The sequence below is a fragment of the Osmia lignaria genome, chromosome 7 (assembly GCF_051020975.1).
Source record: "Osmia lignaria lignaria isolate PbOS001 chromosome 7, iyOsmLign1, whole genome shotgun sequence".
Classification (NCBI taxonomy): Eukaryota; Metazoa; Arthropoda; class Insecta; order Hymenoptera; family Megachilidae; genus Osmia; species Osmia lignaria.
The window spans coordinates 2,469,157-2,487,273 of record NC_135038.1 but is presented as its reverse complement, the minus strand read 5'-3'; the positions used below and the strand labels follow the sequence as shown (position 1 = coordinate 2,487,273).

The 18,117-nt window shown below is 50.0% G+C and overlaps 2 protein-coding genes across 3 annotated transcripts; one reads left to right on the top strand and one right to left on the bottom strand.

The window, feature by feature from the left end:
- Window positions 1–413: 413 nt before the first annotated feature.
- LOC117609740 (uncharacterized) lies at window positions 414–5,991 on the bottom strand. Of its 2 annotated transcripts, XR_013062368.1 has the most exons (4): window positions 5,506–5,991; window positions 1,381–5,239; window positions 1,181–1,305; window positions 414–1,099 (listed from the first exon to the last, which is right to left on the bottom strand). XR_013062368.1 is itself a non-coding variant. In XM_034336379.2 (3 exons), exons 1-3 carry the CDS (start codon window positions 1,570–1,572, stop codon window positions 1,057–1,059), a joined length of 360 nt encoding a protein of 119 aa, XP_034192270.1. In that variant the 5' UTR covers window positions 1,573–5,991; the 3' UTR covers window positions 414–1,056. The 2 variants fall into 2 exon arrangements, 1 of the variants encoding a protein (XP_034192270.1); XM_034336379.2 differs by having other exon boundaries at window positions 1,381–5,991.
- An 8,618-nt stretch (window positions 5,992–14,609) lies between these two features.
- On the top strand, window positions 14,610–15,287 carry LOC143305456 (uncharacterized). Its single transcript, XM_076689150.1, has one exon. The coding sequence runs from the start codon at window positions 14,610–14,612 to the stop codon at window positions 15,285–15,287; it is 678 nt and encodes a 225-aa protein (XP_076545265.1).
- The last annotated feature ends 2,830 nt before the right edge of the window (window positions 15,288–18,117 follow it).

Below are 18,117 nucleotides of genomic sequence, written 5' to 3'. Positions count from 1 at the left end.
TTTACCGATCGTACCCCAGGCCTACTGGGCCCACTTGGCGTGCCGAACTTTAACACAGGGGTTGGCAGTCTTTAACAGTATCTCGTCGGTGACAGTGCGTAAAAGTAAACACGATCATAGATTGAGAAAATGTTAGTAAAAATGTTTATTTCATTTCTTTTTCTTTGTACAAAAGGAATACTTTGTAAACACAATTAATTTTTGTTAGGTTGTATTTAGTGATGAAAATAAATTACACAAATAAGACAATTACATAAATATGTTAGAAAATTAAATTTTAATATAGTGAAACATCGATAATACGTCAAATCGAATTTTCGATATAATTCGTGGAGGTGGTAAATCAATAAATTATGAAGTTTTATTTACAAACGCAGTAAAACAATTTATTATTTACAATTTATTTACACACTACGAATTACTATTCTAAAAAACAGGGAGTTATATATTTATCATGTTACATTACATTATAATATTTAAATAAAAACTATGCGCAGTCTTCCTGCCAAGGTACTCTTCCTTCCGCCAAAAAATAATGGGCCAGTTCCTCTCTTATTTGTAACAACGCAGAAGTTGTTCTCCGCGGAACTCCTCGCAAGAGCAAAAGCACTCCCATTTCGTTGCCCTGTTCCCTCCAATTACCTCCTCTCAAAATGCCTTCCTCTTCGTAATCCATCGTTTCAGGAGGAGTATAAAGTCGAGAAGAATCTGGCCTTTGCCGTAAAAAATTGTGCAACATTGTTGTTGTTGAAACAACAAGAGAAGCTTTTTTCAGCGATAAAAGCATCGGTTTCCTTAATACGCGGAAGACTGCGGCCAATATGCCTAAGGCGTTTCCAACAACCCTGCCGGGCCCGGCATACTCGATAATTAAATATACGTTGCTGCGATCCTTTCGTAAAATATCCCGAGTAACATTTCAGGAGGTGTTCAGAAATGGGGAAGGCTTCGTCTCCTAAGAAAAAGAAAGGAATTGGTGTTTCCCTTCCTTCTAACCGAACAGCCGCTGGGATATTTAATTTCTTCTCCTCCATGGCCCGATATAGAGAAGAATTATTAAATACACCTCCGTCTGAAATTCTTCCTTGGCAGCCAACGTCTACAAATAAAAAATTATAATTAGCATCTACAACACTCAGAAGGACAACACTAAAAAATCCCTTATAATTAATATAGTCACTTCCGCTGTGTTTTGGCGATTGAATAGTTATGTTTCCCATCAATGCTGCCGATGCCGTGGGGGAAATTCCAAGTGTCATTGTATTGCTGTGCGATTTTTAGCCATTCCGTTCCAGTTTTTGGAATCTGTAAAAAGACACAACTTTTGTTTTCTATTTTCACGTTTGTGCTGTTCGGAAAAATGGATTATAGTTCACTTACCTGAATATACGATTTCAGTGCCTTCGTAATGGCTTCACACACCTCCGGAACAATTTTGCCAATACTTTGCTTCGATATTTTGAACAAGTATTGTAAACTTGTAAACGAATCGCCCGTTGCCAAAAACCGGAGCGTCACAGCTAATCGTTCCTGCGCCGTAATGGCTTTTCTATAGTTTGTATCCTGCCGCATAATTTCTGGTCCAATTCAAAGTCTGTTGGGTGCATCCGCATGAAATTCCTGTATAACCCACTGACACTTTGAAATTTTAAATCTAACAACAACGCGGATGCACTATATTTTTCTGTACGTCGAAGAAAGTTAGAAACCCACCAACGGGGTGGATTTCTTTCAGGTTTCTCCAACGCATAATGCAAAGTAATATAAGCAAGAGCTTTCATTTTACGCGAATTCATTCTGCTGTACTTAGTGTTACGTCCGGATTATTTTCAATAATCCGACCGTGGCTAACATTTATTTTCATCTTCTTTTTGATAATGTTGAATAGTTTAATCGTTTAATATACTGAATTTGTGTACCTCGTCGTACTTGGAGATAATCCCAGGCGAGGCACACAAAGGAGGCTATAATTAGTTCTTTTCAAACAATAAGAAGTTAACCTTCCTTGGGACGATTGCCTTGTCGAAACCGCGTAGCAATAAACACAGAAATTCGAAATCGCTAAGGTTAAGAAGAGGTACTATCAACATCTTTCGCCACGCGATTAAGCAGTGCGACGCCGTTAGAAGTTTCCCAGCTTAACCGCGCGGAATAAGGGAAATACGATTTTTGTTTAACCTCGCAAACGAAATACCTCTCCTACCTGCAAAGCATGTGTCAGCCGGTCCTTCCACCAAAGAATGAATGCAAGTAAGAACGAAAGTGATTGGAATTGAACGAAATGAAACTGTTTGAATGATATTGGAATGCGAGGGTTTGCGTGACAACCGCTGTAGTTCGAAATTGTTCACGAATGTTCGAGATAAAGGTCGATCGAGACAATAAACATCGTCGTTAAACGTTAAACGTAGAACGTTTCGAATATACGTAAATCGTCGAAATACGAATAAGCACGTTCATAACTAATAAGCGCGGAACGAATATTAACTAAATGCGACACGCATGTATCCGCAATTTGTCGACGATTATAAAACACCGGTTGCATCTTGCGTAAACCGCTAAACAAAGAGATTAACAGAATAATTAACGAATGAATAATAATTAACATTATTCAACTAATGGTCATTCAAACCAGTAAAACAAATATTTGTAATAAAACGAAGACCTCTTTCGATACCGGAAACGTCATTGTAAAAGCCTCTTTAATTAGCAAATTCGAATAAATTAAGTCGTAATAGATTTCGAATATTCCAGAAACTTTAGAATTGCGACGCATGAAAACCGCCGTAGCGTTAGAGGGGTAGAAAGAAATGGACAACCTTAGACGAAGGTAGAAAGAAAAGTCAAGAAGGGATGAGAGAACTAGGAAGAGCGGCCAACTAGCCCAATACGCGCGGGATTTCCCCTCCGACACGTACCCTGATTTGCCAAATGATGTCCCCACTTTGGGCCCATGATCGCGGGTCGAATCCTGAGACACGATCGCTTGACGGAGGCAAATCACTCTTCGTCGAAAAATCGCAAGGTGCGTGACGGGGAGCCCGTGTTCGCGTAGAGATAGAGTTGTTAGTAAAATCACGTAATTAGATTGCTCGGCAAGTCCTCATCAAGGCAGAGTGTCGAGAGTGTTTCGGTTCGCGGTTTTGTGACAAGGACTCATACGGATACGTTAAATTCATTTCACACTTTTCAATTTCTATCTTTTCTCTTTCGTTTTTATATCGTTCGTATATTAATTATTTTTCTTTCTTTTTCCGCGTCGCGTCGATTTTGAAATACTTTCGTGTTCGTTTTTGTAATCAATCGTCCCGTAACACCGAAATAAAAGGCCGATCGCGAACGCGTAGTGCAAGTCGCATTTTTATCACCTCTTCTTTGACTTCCAGATTTCTAGACGACACCAGCGACTAACGATACAAATCAAAGTCTTATCATATATTATTTTACATCGATCTTGGTAAGTTGTCCATTCCATTTTTATCCAATACGACGAATATGGATGTGGTGAGGCAAAACGGGCGATCTACGAAACCGTGTATTCTGGAAAGTATCCCTCTAGATCGTTCCGTTCAGTATAGAGACTCAAGGTATCGAAAATTAACGTTATTAAATAAATTCCGATCCACACGCAAAGAAGACGGCCCCACGAAACCGTGGCTCTGGTAATTAACCCTCTGGGACCGTTCTTTCTTTCTTTTCGCGCTTAATTCTTCACAGAACATCGTCGCTCGAATCATCGAATCAATCAATCAAACTTTAATTAACCAGTAATCAATAGCTTCATTTTCATATAATTTAAACTTTTCTTTATAATATATTTATTTTCTCTTATATTTCAAACAGCTCGTACTTTCTGTTAACCAACCACCTTTAATGTCACGATTATTTTTCTGAAATTATATTTTTATTACACCTAACCTGTTTTAATTCATCTACGTTTCGAAACACTTTCTTTTCCTTCATTTTCACGCCTACCATCTTCGTACAAATTCACACGAGGAGCCAGTATGGGACTAGAGCATTGACGAACCCGAATAATCTCTCAATTAATCTATTAATTTATTTAACAACTCTTTTATTGTTCTATTCGTGAGTGATCCAACATCGTCACGAGCGATCAGGACTGGTGGCAGCGCTAATACCGTTCTCAACCGCGTATCAACCATCATTAATTCTCCTATTAATTTTCTTTTTTTTCTTTTTTTTTGTACGTCGCGCGCCGTATCTCGCTCGCGACGTAATATAGTAAAATCGAATGAATCTGTTGAAACTAGGAAATGCTTCTACTGCTGTTGTCGAAACAACTTTGATCTTTTTCCGTATTGATGAGAAATATATAACTTCCTAATCGTGGTGGGGGTTTCGGTGTAGAAACTTCCACTTCCTCTATTGGTTGAAATTCGTCGTCGGGGGTAAATTTGTAATTTTTCTGATTGGTTGCGTTTTGCAAACGCGAAGGTACCTCCTAGTCCGTGTGGAGGTACCGAACTTGCATGGTACACAGGTAGTACCAGTCCGATGAAAGCAAAAGGGTAATAAACGATGACCTCTTCGAGTAATAAACGGATTAAGTGAATTCGAACCCCTGCTATAATAACATATTTTTCCCCTATTTTATTTCTCTAAGTTATAAACCGATTCCCAAAACTCCTCTTTTAACTTGCAGATGTAATAAAAGTTGTACAGTATTAATTTTATTTCTGTAAGTTATAAACCGATTCCCAAAGTTCCTCTTTTAACTTGCAGATGTAATAAAAGTTGTTCAGTACTAATTGTAAGCGACGGACTCCTACAATAAAGAAACAGCATACAGCAAATCGAAACTTCTCGCCTATAGGTGTTTCTTTCAAGAAACGAAGAACTATTGGCCGAGCCGTAGCACGCCGTGGCATGCAACGAGGCAACGTCTGCCTATTCAAAAGGGTTCGGAACGGTGATACGATACGGGCGTTTGATGCCGGTGGATACCCGGCTTTAACCGTTCGGCTATCGCCGCTGTTGAAAAACTCTTCAATATTTCTGAATACAAGGTGCGTATACTTTTTCAATTATTTATAATAACTTAACTTCCTCTATTCAGATCTTGCTCCATCCAGTGCAGAAATGTTAGAAATCACATAATGCACTAAGTGTGTAAAGGAAATGTAAAAATTGGAAGTATTTCTCATGATATCGCATGAAATATATCGAAAATATCGGTTTTTGATTTTTTTCGGTTTGACGCACCAGAATGAAAAATCTGAAAAAAATTCAGGACACCAATCATGCTAATATCTAACTATTGTGAAAGTAAAAATCTAGTGTCTCGAAAGTTTCTACCCGAAATCTCAATTTTTCGACTTTTTCTTGCGTTTTTGAGTTTTCACGCCTAGGATTTGTAACCGAAAAGTCGGAAAAAATTCACAATCATAAAGAAACATGTCTAGAATATTTTAGAATGTTTACAGATTTTTTGTATAATGTTAAATAGGAGAAATATGGCAAAAACTACTTTTTCTTTCTTACCCTGTAACTACCCTCCCGGTTGAGGTACAGGGTTGAAACTTGGTGTACCATGGTTTTTTGGGATATGCTATCGAATGGTGCATTGCGAAGCAAATTCGGCTCAAGGGCACTTTTGACCATCTTATCCTGCTACACCCTTTATTCCGAACTGCGAAGACAAATACGAAAGTATGAAATATTAAATACAAATCAAACAAATAAAAATAGTACTAGAGACTACGCGAATAAATATTCAGCCGAGTTTTTTAATAAAGTTCAATCAATATCACCACAACTACAAGTTATTGCCGAAGGCCCGTAGAGCCTGGGGCTTCACTTTCCCAGTTGACTCCGTTTTGCGTTGTTACCTTTTTTGTGCAGAGATTTGCGCAGAACTATACGTTACCATGCAGTCATCATTGGTATCATTCGAAAGAACACGTTTTGAAGTTGTGCAAAAATTCTTGATACCTATGGCTAGATTTTGAAATAATCTCAAAACCGTTTTAGGTGTGTTCTCACTTGCTTTTGTACGGTCCTTCGACATTCACCTGGAGTTTAGCCTGCTTACTCTAGGTTTTCTAGTATACAATAATGAAGATTATTCTATAAAGTATTAAAAAGTGATTTCCGTCGTGTTGCAGTTGTAATAATTTTTTTATAATAAAAAATACGTTTTACTTTCTGAATTTGTGTACAAATCATGACAATTTACTAACTTTTGAACAGCGGAGCCTGGGTCAGTCGTGACCCAAACTTAAAAACGTATACAAAGATACTAATCTAAAATTAAATACATAATTTTTAAACGAAGGGATTTCATATACCGAGGTAATTATTTTTAAAGGAACATGTGTAAAATTTAGAAAATGAAAATAATATAAAATACAGAATTAAATTAAAATTGTGGTTTTCTCCATAGTCCGCCTTCCGAAAGTTAAACTAAAAGTTGGTAACTCTATTTAGTCAAAATTTTTATATGTACTGTTGCAAGTTAATCAAAATTTGTATGAATGAGCATTGTACAGTACCGAGCATAGTAGGCTTCCCTAGGAAAAATGGTATTTCAATGGAAAAATATTAATCGTGTGTAGACGTTTATTGGGAAAAATTTTGTTTAATATTTATTTTATTATCAGTAGTTTTTAAAACTTTATATTCTGAAACTTAAAAGTTACAAATTTTGAAATTTAATGTTTTAAACCTTGACATTTGAATTTTGATATATCCTTATTGCACATAACTATACCTCAATTTGGGTATACTTCCGAAAGGCCCCCCCCCCCAGAACAACCAAACTTCGGATTTATAGTAATTGAGGGACGAGAAATCGAATGAGACCATTTTCAGAACTGGCAAATAAACCGTTCTCGAGATATACAGGGTATTCTAAAAGTGTGGGACCCTCCTATTACCTCGATAAGAACGCATTTCCACGGAAAATGACTAAAACAAAAGTTGTAGGAGTCGTAAAGTATTATCTTGTAGTGACCTTGAACTTAACCTTGCAAGTTAGGGTTAGGTTAGGTTAGGTTAGGTTAAGTTTAGGCCCCACGGACCTGGCCAAGTGTACTGGCTGGACGGGGAGGTGATACCCCGACGTGGCGCGTCCCCAGGTGGCGGATAGGGGAATGCTCGCCATGCACTTTTCGGAGTGCATGGAGGGTAGGAGTGAAATAAAATAGCTCCCGCGGACCAAACACCAAGGGAAGGAAAAACCCATCAAAAACCTCCCCTGTGACTGGGGGATAGAATACAGGCACGGTAACCCCTGCCTGTCGTAGGAGGCGACTGAAAGGGGGGCGCTTGCTGCTGTCGGAGTAGCCTCGCAGATGACCCGGGGCGATGCCGGTGGGATCTTCGGATCCTGGCAGGGCCTCCCTTGCCGGCAAGGCCTGGGTCGGAGAGGCGAAAAGGTGGCGGCAGCGTCGTTGAGTTCTCCAGGGGCCAGGCTGCGTGGCGGTCTGGTGCGGGTAGCGAACCCGGAGTGCCCTAGCAATTATACCGTAAACCAGTGGTCACGTTTCGCTGGAACGGGGGGCTCGTCTTCATTGACCGGCCCGTGAGGATGACAACCTCTATAAAAAAATCCCTAGCCCCAAGCTGCGGTGCGCGGTGAGGAGGGTGCCCCTGGAGTTAGCGCCAGGGGTGGCTGATGGGTGCATCAGTCGGTAGCGGCCAACCCCGGGGTACCTGGCGACCCCCCGGGTGTATCAGCCTTACCCGGGTAAGGCGGCTCTGCCCGGGTGGACCCACGGACCGACCCACTCGTGGGACCAAGTATGGATGAAACACAAAAACAAAAACCAAACGTATACGGACGGGATGAACTGGCGACGGTAACGGCAAGTGCAAGGACTCTGACCATGGACACGGACACAGCGATGGACGTGTATACGAGCACGGAGGGCAACAACAATCTTTTTGTTGCCCCCCGCCCCCAGAGGGCGAGAAGGGGAGGATCCACCTCCCGTGGGAGTAGGTGTTCCTCGGTATCGGGGAGGGGAACTCCTGCCTGCGAAAGCGGGGATGACTCTGATGAGTCTATCGCATCCGCATCCGTCGTCTCGCTCGACAGGCCCACAACCAGGAGGGGAAGACCGCCTACCACCGGCGAGTACGTCGGCCTGGCTAAGGCCAAGGAGCGGCTGGTGGAGGCGAAGCGCAAGGAGTTGGAGCTGCGCGCTGAGGAGCGATCTCTGGACCGCTCCCTTCCGCCCCGCCCTTCAAGCAAGAGCAGCATCCCTCTGCCAGAGCAGGAGGAGCTGGAGAGGGAGCTCCGCTACGAGCCGATGGCCGCGCTGGCGGCCCAGTCCCTAGAACTCACGGACGACGTGGAGAGGGTCGCCTCCATCTCGAAGGGCCTGAAGGGCACGTGCCAAAGGTCCCTTCGAGTAGCCGCCCGGCGCATCAGGGCCATCAACGTCGAGATGGCCAAGAGGGGAGCGCTGGACAACGCAGCGGACGAGGTGGCTGAGCTGAGGCGTCAGCTACGCCTCCGCGACGAGCAGCTGGCGAAGCAGGTTGAGCAGACGCTCAACCTTAGCAGAGAGCTCGCGGAGGTGAAAGCTCGCTTGGGAGCCGTCGAGGCCCCAATCTTTATGGCCCCAGCTCATGCGGAGAGGCCCATTAGATCGGCCTCCCCGTTCTTGGAACGAGTGGGGGCAAACAAGAGGAGCCGGCCTGACGAGGGGGCCCTGTCAGAACCAGTGGCAGGGCCCTCGTGGATGGAGATGGAACCACCCGCCCCAATCAAGAGCGTGCCCAAGATTAGACGGGTGGAGAAGGTAGACCCTGAGGGAGGGGACATAAGGGTGTGCATAGCCGCCCTGATGCAACAGGTCTCCTCTCTCAGGGAGGAATTCATGGGGGTCCTCTCGGCCAAAGGTAGGGAGAACCCGCCCCCAAAGAAGGAGGAGAGGGCTGGAGGGGCTAAGACCGCCCCGAAGCCCAAGCCTGGGGGTGAGCGGCAGGTGAAGGCCACACCCCAGGCTGGAACAAAGGAGTCGCCTCTGGAGGCGAGGATGCGGGGCATCCAGAAAGAGACCCGCCTCGCCGCCCAGGGGGAAACATGGGCAACGGTGGTGGGCCGCAAGGCGAAGAGGTCCCAAAAACAGGAGGGGCCACCACCAACAACCGGCGGACCAGCGGCGAAGAGGGGGCAACAGGGAACTAAGGCACCCCCCAAGAAAGCGCCTGCCCCCGCCGCGAAAAAGGCGAAGCCTGCCAGGCCGCCGAAGACAGCGGCCGTCACCCTGACCTTGGCACCAGATGCCAAGGTCACGTATGCAGAGGTGATGGCCACCGCCCGCGAAAAGGTCGATCTGAAGACCATCGGTATAACCGAGATTCGACCACGACGGGCGGTAACAGGCGGCCTGGTCCTGGAGATTCCAGGAGAGGGGCGGACGGATAAGGCGACCGCGTTGGAGGGTTGCCTCCAGGGGGTGTTTCGGGGCACCGAGGTCCGGGTATCTCGCCCAGTCAAAATGGGCGAGGTACGAGTATCCGGTTTGGATGACTCGGTGTCCCCTGCGGATGTTACAGCCGCCCTTGCGGCTGTTGGAGGCTGTACCCCAGCAGAAGTAAAGGTCGGGGAAATTAGGATCTCCCCGGCCAGGCTGGGTACAGTCTGGGCGAGGTGCCCCCTGACGGCGCTCGGCAAGATCGTCGCCTCTGGGAGGATCCTGGTTGGCTGGTCGTCAGCCAGGGTCGAGGCGCTGCCGGCAAGGCCTTTGCAGTGCTTCCGCTGCCTCGAGAAAGGCCACGTGAGGCAGCGATGCACCTGCGAGGTGGACAGGTCCGACCGCTGCTACGTTTGCGGCGAGTCGGGCCATAAGGCCAGCTCGTGCAGCGCCACACCGCGGTGCCCCCTATGCACAGATCTGGGGCGACCCGCGGGGCACCGGTTGGGGGCAAAGTCGTGTGCCCCCAAATCCCAGAGGCAGAAGAAGAAGGGCGCCAAGCAGGGGGAAGTAGCATCCCCCCAACAGGCGCAGCAGCAGCCAGCTGAGGCTGCTGCGCCAAAGAAGAGGAGGGGTGGCAGATCTGCCACCCCAAGGAGAGGTAAAGCCGCGGAGGCGGCAGCCTCTAAAAAGTAATGGGGCCCAAAGGGCCCATACTTCAGAGTAATCTGAACCACTCGGCCAGGGCGCAAGACCTATTATTGCACCACCTGGCCGAGTGGAAAGTAGGATTGGCGGTGGCCGCGGAGCCGTACAGGGTCCCCGATAGACACGACTGGTTCGGGGACGAGGTCGGCTCCGTGGCCGTGATTGGCACCGCGTTTTCCCCGCCCCCAACACTAATGGAACGGGGGCGGGGCTACGTAGCGGTGCAGTGGGGAGAAATAGCGGTGGTAGGCATGTATTGTCCGCCCAGCCTATCCCTCGCGTCATTCGAAGAGTGCCTAGGCCGGGTGGGAGATGTGATCTCCCGTTGCTACCCCCGGCCGGCACTCGTTCTCGGGGATTTTAACTCCCACGCAAAATCGTGGGGGTCCCCGAGGACAGACGCGAGGGGTGAGGCGGTGCTCGACTGGGCGGCGGAAAATGAGCTCCGGTTGCTGAACCGGGGCTCTGTTAGCACCTGCGTACGTGCACAGGGGGAGTCGATAGTCGATCTCTCTTTCGCGACTCCCTCGGCGGTGCGTATGGTGCAGAGTTGGAGGGTGATGGAGGAGGCGGAGTCGCTCAGCGACCACAGATACATCCGCCTCGAATTTCACTCCACCACCAACCGCCGCCCGGCGAGTGGCCTGCCACCGCTGAGATGGGCGCTGAAGAGGCTGGATAGGGACGCGCTGATGGCCGCAGCCCTCGCTGTGACCTGGCCGGAGCAACCGGCCGGGCCGGTCGCGGATATCGGGGAGGAAGTGGAGTGGTTCCGGGGCACGATGAAAGCAATATGCGATGTTGCTATGCCCCGGGCCAAATGCCTCCCCAGACGGGCCGCCTATTGGTGGTCGGGCGAAATCGCCGACATCTGGCGTAACTGTAACGTCGCCCGACGCCAGTGGCAAAGAGCCCGTCGGAGAAGGAACCGCGACCCAGCGAGGGAGGAAACGCTGTACGGGTGCTACAGGGTGCTAGTGGTAACCCTGCAGCAGGCCATCAGAGAGGCCAAATCCCGGGCGTGGCAAGAGCTCCTCGGCTCTCTGGAGAAGGATCCGTGGGGGCGCCCTTACAGATGGGCCATGAGTAAACTAAGGCCCAGGGCGCCGCCCGTGACGGAGAGCCTCGATCCCCAGTTCCTGGGGCAGGTGGTGGACACGTTATTCCCTCGTGACGAGGGCGACCACCCCTGCCCCGTGCCGGTCCAAGTCGAATGGACCGACGAAATGGGGGTCACGGAGGAGGAGCTGGCCGGGGCAATCAAACGTATGGCGGCCCGGAACACCGCTCCGGGCCCAGACGGCATCCCCGGCCGAGCCTGGGTATTGGCCCTGCGCGTCCTTGGACCGCGATTGAGGCGCCTCTTCAACGCCTGTCTGAAGGAGGGGACATTCCCTAGGGAGTGGAAGGTGGGACGACTGGTCCTGCTGAAGAAGGAAGGACGGCCCGCAGAGAGCCCCTCTGCGTACCGGCCCATTGTTTTGCTGGACGAGGTCGGGAAGCTGTTCGAAGCGGTGATAGCTGACCGCCTCGCCCGGCACCTATCCCTGGTGGGCCCTGATCTGGCCGAGTCGCAGTTTGGCTTTAGACAGGGGCGCAGCACCATCGATGCAATTCACTCGCTGCGCTCCTGTTGCGACTCGGCCACGTCCAGGGGCGGGGTGGGGATGGGCGTTTCACTAGACATAGTGAACGCCTTTAACACCCTGCCCCACGGGACGATAATGGGGGCGCTAAACGATCACGAAGCGCCCCCATACCTGACGAGGATCATAGGGCACTACCTATGGGATAGGTACATTATGTATGTGGGCCGGGACGAACGCATATACACGAGGGGCGTCGAGAGGGGTGTACCCCAGGGGTCCCGTTTGGGACCGCCGCTGTGGATCCTGGGGTACAACAAGACTCTGTGGGTCGCCGTCCCGGACGGGGTAAGTGTGCGGTGTTACTGTGACGACACCCACATCTTTGCCACCGACCGGGACTGGAGCAGGACCAATCGTCTTATGGAGATAGGTGTGGCTGCCGTCGCAGCGACCATCCGGAGGCTGGGGCTTCAGTTAGCACCCCACAAAACCGAGGCGATGTGGCATTACTCGCCTCGGCGTGGGGTCGCGCCACCGCCCCAGTCTTGGATCCGGGTAGGTGACACAAGAGTCCAGGTGGGCAAGGGCTTCAAGTACTTGGGCCTCCACCTGGACAGCCACTGGTGCTTCGAGGATCATTTCGACCGTCTGGCCCCCCGATTGGAAAGGGCAACAAACGCCCTCGGGCAGATATTGCCCAACATCGGGGGGCCTAGCGAGAAGATTCGCCGCCTCTACACGGGGATCGTGCGGAGTATGGCCCTTTATGGGTCGCCGATATGGGCCCAGGCCCTGATGGCGTCCCGTCGCAGTCAAGCTGTGCTGCGGCGGGTAGAGAGGACGATGGCCATCAGGGTCGTGAGGGGGTACCGCACGGTCTCCCACGCGGCGGCGATGGCTCTGGCGGGTGTCGTGCCTTTTAAGCACGAGGCGGAGGCCGGCGCCACGTTGTATTGGCGCTTGCGCGGCCACCGCCAGACGGGCGAGGCACCGCCAGAGCCGACGGTCGAGCAGGAGTGGAGGCACCAGGCCCGGCAAAATGCCCTGGACCGGTGGCGCCGCGAGCTCATCCAGAGCGGCGCAGCCGGCCAGCGAGCGGTCGGGGCGGTCCTGCCGGTTATCAACGAATGGCGGGACCGCGGCTTCGGAAGGGTCACCTACCGGACCACGCAGGTACTCACCGGGCACGGCTGCTTCGGTGACTACCTGTGCCGGATAGGTCGCGAGGCGATGCCGATATGCCACCACTGCGGGGCGGAGCGGGACTCCGCGCAGCACACACTGCAGCATTGCCCAGTGTTTGCGCGGGCCCGTCACGCCCTGGAGTGCGAGGTGGGCCCTGATCTCTCGCCGGAGGCGGTAGTGAGAGCCATGCTTTCCGGCGAGGATCAGTGGCGGGCGGTGACCTCATTCTGTGAGGAGGTCATCGCCCTTAAGGAGGAAGCGGAGCGGGGTCGTGAGAGAGCTGACCCCGCCCGCAGGAGGACGCGCCGTCGGGGTAGGCCTCCCGACGGCGCCAACAGCAGATGAGGCGGACGGGGCGGTGGGCCGTGAAGCTATTACATACCAGGCCCACCGCCCCCACCGATAGAAGAGGATGGGGGAGCATCGGCTCCCCCGAAGAGGACTAGGGGGAGGCGCCAGCCTTCCCCTGAAGAGGAGGAGACGGGGAGAGGGATTTGCCCTCTCCCCACCAAAGGATATGGCGGCCCCGCAAGCATGGTGCGGGGCCGCCGGGCCGCAGGCGGCCGGGGCTGGGGCCCCGGTCGTCATTGCACGCGGCCCGAGGAGTAGCCGGCGTCGGGTGTGACCCCCGACGTCGGCGGAGTTGGCACGTATGGGGGAGGGTCAAAGGTTAGACCCTCCCCCGAGATGGGGCGCAGTCGCGCCAAGGGCGGGGGGGTCCCGGAGTGTTCGTAAGAGGTCCCGGGGCCCTCCCTGCAGCCCAGTGCAGGTCACCGTGGAGGTTTTAGTGGGTAGAAATCCCACACTACCTCCTGCCCCACCCCAGAGGGGCGGGAGGTGTCTTCGGAAGATTTCCTCCACGTATAAAAAAAAAAAAAAAAAAAAAAAAAAAAAAAAAAAAAAGGTTAAGTTTAGGCCGGGGAGGAGGATCTGTATGGGCAGCACCGAGTTTTGGAAACTGCCCTGCAGATGGCCATCAAGGAGTCTAAATCCCGGGCATGGGACGAGCTCCTAGGCTCTCTCCAGAAGGACCCATGGGGGCGCCCATACAAAATGGTGATGGGCAAGCTTAGGCCCTGGGCGCCCCCGATCACGGAGAGCCTCGACCCCCAGTTTTTGGGGCGGGTAGTCGACACTTTGTTCCCACGAGAGAGGAAACACACCCGCCCCCCGCCGGACCACGAGGAGGTGGTTTGGTCCGACGAACTGGGGGTAACGGAGGAGGAGCTGGCCGGGGCGATTAAACGGATGGGGGCTCGAAACACTGCTCCGGGCACCGACGGCGTCCCCGGCCGTGCCTGGGCGAAGGCTCTACGCGTCCTCGGTCCGAGACTGAGACGCCTCTTCAGCACCTGCATTAAAGAAGGAGTTTTTCCACAACAGTGGAAGACAGGGCGGCTAGTCCTCATCCGGAAGGATGGGCAACCCGCCGACAGTCCCTCGGCCTACCGGCCCATCGTGCTGTTGGACGAGGTGGGGAAGTTTTTCGAGCGGATCCTGGTATCCCGCCTCGTCCAGCACCTGTCCCAGGAGGGCCCCGACTTGGCCGAGTCGCAATATGGCTTCAGGCGGGGGCGCAGCACAATCGACGCAATCCAGTCGATGCGCTCCCGCTGCGACTCGGCCACGTCCCGGGGCAGGGTGGCGTTGGGCGTTAGTTTAGATCGTCAACGCCTTCAATACCCTGCCTCACGGGACGATAAGGGGGGCGCTGATACGCCACAAGGCACCCGCCTACATGAGGAGGATCGTCGGCGACTACCTCCGGGACAGGAAGATAGTGTACAGGGGCCGGAACGGCCAGCTGCACGAGAGGGACGTGGACTGTGGCGTGCCCCAGGGTTCTGCGAAAGGTCCCACACTTTGGGACCTGGGGTACGACCCGGTCTTGCGGGTCGAGCTCCCGACCGGTGTGAGCCTCACGTGCTTCGCAGACGACACGCACGTGTTGGCCGTCGGTCGGGGGTGGAAGAGGACTAGCCACCTCGCCGAGATTGGCGTGGCTGCCGTTGCCGCGGGGATCCGGCGGCTGGGGCTTCAGCTAGCTCCCCACAAAACCGAGGCGATGTGGTTTTACTCGCCTCGACGTGGAGTTGCGCCACCGTCCCAGTCGGTAGTCCGTGTGAGTGGAGTCGACGTCCAGGTGGGGAAGGGCCACAGGTACTTGGGCAGCCAAGCTGTGCTGCGGCGAGTGGAAAGGAGGATGGCCATCAAGGTCGTGAGGGGACACCGCACGGTCACCCACGCGGCGGCGATGACTCTAGCGGGTCTCGTACCTTTCAAGTACGAGGCGGAGGCCTGCACCACGATTTTCTGGCGCTTGTGCGGCCTCCGCCAGGCTGGAGAAGACCCGCCAGAGCAGGCGATCGAACGGGAATGGAGGTGCCAGGCCCGACAGGATGCCCTGGACCGGTGATAAGTCGCAAGATAATCGCGAGTGGCGCCGCCGCACAGTGGGGTATTTGCCTCTCAAACGCGGTAAAAACTACTTTAAAATTTGCTCAATCTTCACACTGTCATAACATTGCTAAATTTCATCCAAATTTGATGAAACAAATACCATTTTAAAGCTTACACTTTCTATTTTTTAATAAGTCTAACGTTATCGCATTAGGATGTTTTTTTTAACAAAGGTATAGATATAAAAAATTATAAAGTTAATTATCCAGATTGAAAAAATTATTTTGTAATAGCCCAATCCTTTCTGAATAAAACAAAAAAAATCTAGCTCAATCGGACAAACAGTTCCTGAGAAAAAAATTCGTAAGTGAAGCCCGTTTTCGTCCAAATGGGCAAAAATTGCAAACTTCGAAGGTCTGTAATTATTAAACAAATTCGAAACCGGCAAAATGATGACTTAAACCCCTTCTAATTTCATATGGACTACAACATATTTCATTTAGAACAAAATCTTCGATAGTGATGTCAAAAAGTGATCGGTTTGGCGTTGAAACCGATGACTCAACATCGGTGTCAATAATAGTAAAAATCACTGTAGATACCTGAGTAGCAGCTAATTTTTTTTTTATTTTAAAGGCAAGACTTTGCACTTTCAAATGATACCAAACAGAACGCGGGATTCCACGGGACTTTTTTTAAAATAAACAATAAAGATGGAAAATATTCAATACGGTATAACTCCAAAAATATTATAGATAATTAAATGAAACTTGGTACAATTAAAATACATACCTGGCACGTTTAAACCCATCATAGATTAATTAAATTGAGTGAGAATTAAACGCATAAATAATAGTTGTAGTTTTTAAGAATTACGGAGTTGCCTTCTTTAAACCTCCGTACTCACGTTGAAAATTAATAAATGTGAAAAACAAGTATACTACATAGTGGGCCAAATATTCAATTAACTATTTTCATAGTACTTTTTGACATTAGAGATAATTTTCTAAAAATGACTTTTTACCGCGTTTGAGAGGCAAATACCCCACTGTGCGCTGGCCAGTAAGCGGTCGGGGCGGTCCTGCCCGTCATGAAGAAATGGCGGGACCGCGGCTTTGGTCGGATCACCTTCCGGACCACACAGGTGCTCACCGGGCATGGTTGCTTCGGTAACTTCCTGTGCCGGATTCGTAGCGAGGCGACGGCTATATGCCACCACTGCGGGGCGGTGCGGGACTCCGCGCAACACACACTGGAGCACTGTCCAGTGTTTGCGCGGGCCCGTCACTCCCTGCGGTGCGAGTCGGGGGTGGATCTCTCGCTGGCGAGCGTGGTAAGAAATATGCTCGCCGGCGTGGATCAGTGGAGGGCGATGACCTCCTTTTGTGAGGAGGTCATCGCCATGAAGGAAGAGGCGGAGCGGGGTCGGGAGAGGACCCCGTCGGCACAGTAAGCTGAGGAGGACGGGGCGGTGGGCCTTGATAATCCTGCCCACCGCCCCCAACAGGATAAGGGGGGGGGGGAGATTCGACTCTCCCCCCAAGGTAGATGTAGTGGGGGGAGGCTTCGGCCTCCCCCAGGGTGATAGGATGGAGGGAGCTTTGGCTCCTCCTCAAGGCAAATGTAGTGGGGGGAGGCTCCGGCTCCCCAATGTAGGGGGATCAGACGGGGGGAGGGGCTTGCCTCTCTCCCCCATCGCAGATCTAGCGGCTCCTTTTTGGAGGCGCTGGACCGCAGGTGGCCGGTGCTGGGGCCATTGCACGCGGCCCGAGGAGTAGCCAGCGTCGGGTGTGGCCCCCGACGTCGGCGGAGTTGGCACTAAGGGGGAGGGTCAAAGGTTAGACCCTCCCCCGTGATGAGGCGAAATGCGCCTGGTGGGTGTAGTCGCTAACCCACTCAGGGTAGCTTTTTCGTCCCTAATTCAACATTCCTTACGCCGACAACGGGTCAGGTGTTGGGTTTTCCTTACCCGAAAACGATAATTGGTACGCCCGTAAAGATAATACTTTACGACCCCTACAACGTTTGTTTTAGTCATTTTCCGTGGAAATACGTTCTTATCGAGATAATAGGGGGGTCTCACACTTTTAGAGTACCCTGTATATCTCGAGAACGGTTTATTTGCCAGTTCTGAAAATGGTCTCATTCGATTTCTCGTCCCTCAATTACTATAAATCCGAAGTTTGATTGTCCTGAGGTGGGGGGGCCTTTCGGAAGTTTCCCCCTCAATTTAAAAAAATGAATTTAATTTTTATATTTTTTAGAACAATAATGTGGAAAAAAGTTAATCTAACCAATGAGTTTGCCCTTTAATTGTCTATACAATTTTCAAACCATTTGTTATCTTCAATATCTTATATTTTGTAAAAAAAATACACACTTCAAGAAGATACCTTGCATACTAGTGGCGGCTCGTAAAAATTAGCAGTGTTGATACTGTAGCAGTAAAAAAAAAGTGCAATATAAATTGAAAAACATTATTACCATTAATAAAAATAAAGGTAATTATATAGAAAGCGGATGACATCATCAATTTCGATGATTTTTAAATACGTATATATATTTATAAAACAGAAATGCATTTTACAATAGAGGAATTCCAGCTTTGCAGTCCTTATAAACGAGCCATCATTGCTATATACGCATAAAACATAATCATATTATAATCAAATTTTCTGGTTAATAGTGTATTTTATATGAAATTATTAGTTGTTTTAATCAAAAGGTATACTTCCTTTTCTTTAAAAAATTAGTTTAGATAAAACAATTTTTTTATTCTTTAGTGCAAATTCTCTTCAATAATTATTCACAAGTATTAACAAAAGAAGTCTATTATTAATCTATTA

Excerpts from the sequence above, each read along its gene's own strand:
- LOC143305456 (XM_076689150.1), top strand. The coding sequence starts at position 14,610 with ATGAGGAGGATCGTCGGCGACTACCTCCGGGACAGGAAGATAGTGTAC.
- LOC117609740 (XM_034336379.2), bottom strand. The coding sequence starts at position 1,572 with ATGCGGCAGGATACAAACTATAGAAAAGCCATTACGGCGCAGGAACGA. Across the intron at positions 1,306-1,380 it reads CACTGAAATCGTATATTCAG|ATTCCAAAAACTGGAACGGA; the intron begins GTAAGTGAACTA and ends GTCTTTTTACAG. Across the intron at positions 1,100-1,180 it reads ATCGCCAAAACACAGCGGAA|ACGTTGGCTGCCAAGGAAGA; the intron begins GTGACTATATTA and ends TTTTATTTGTAG.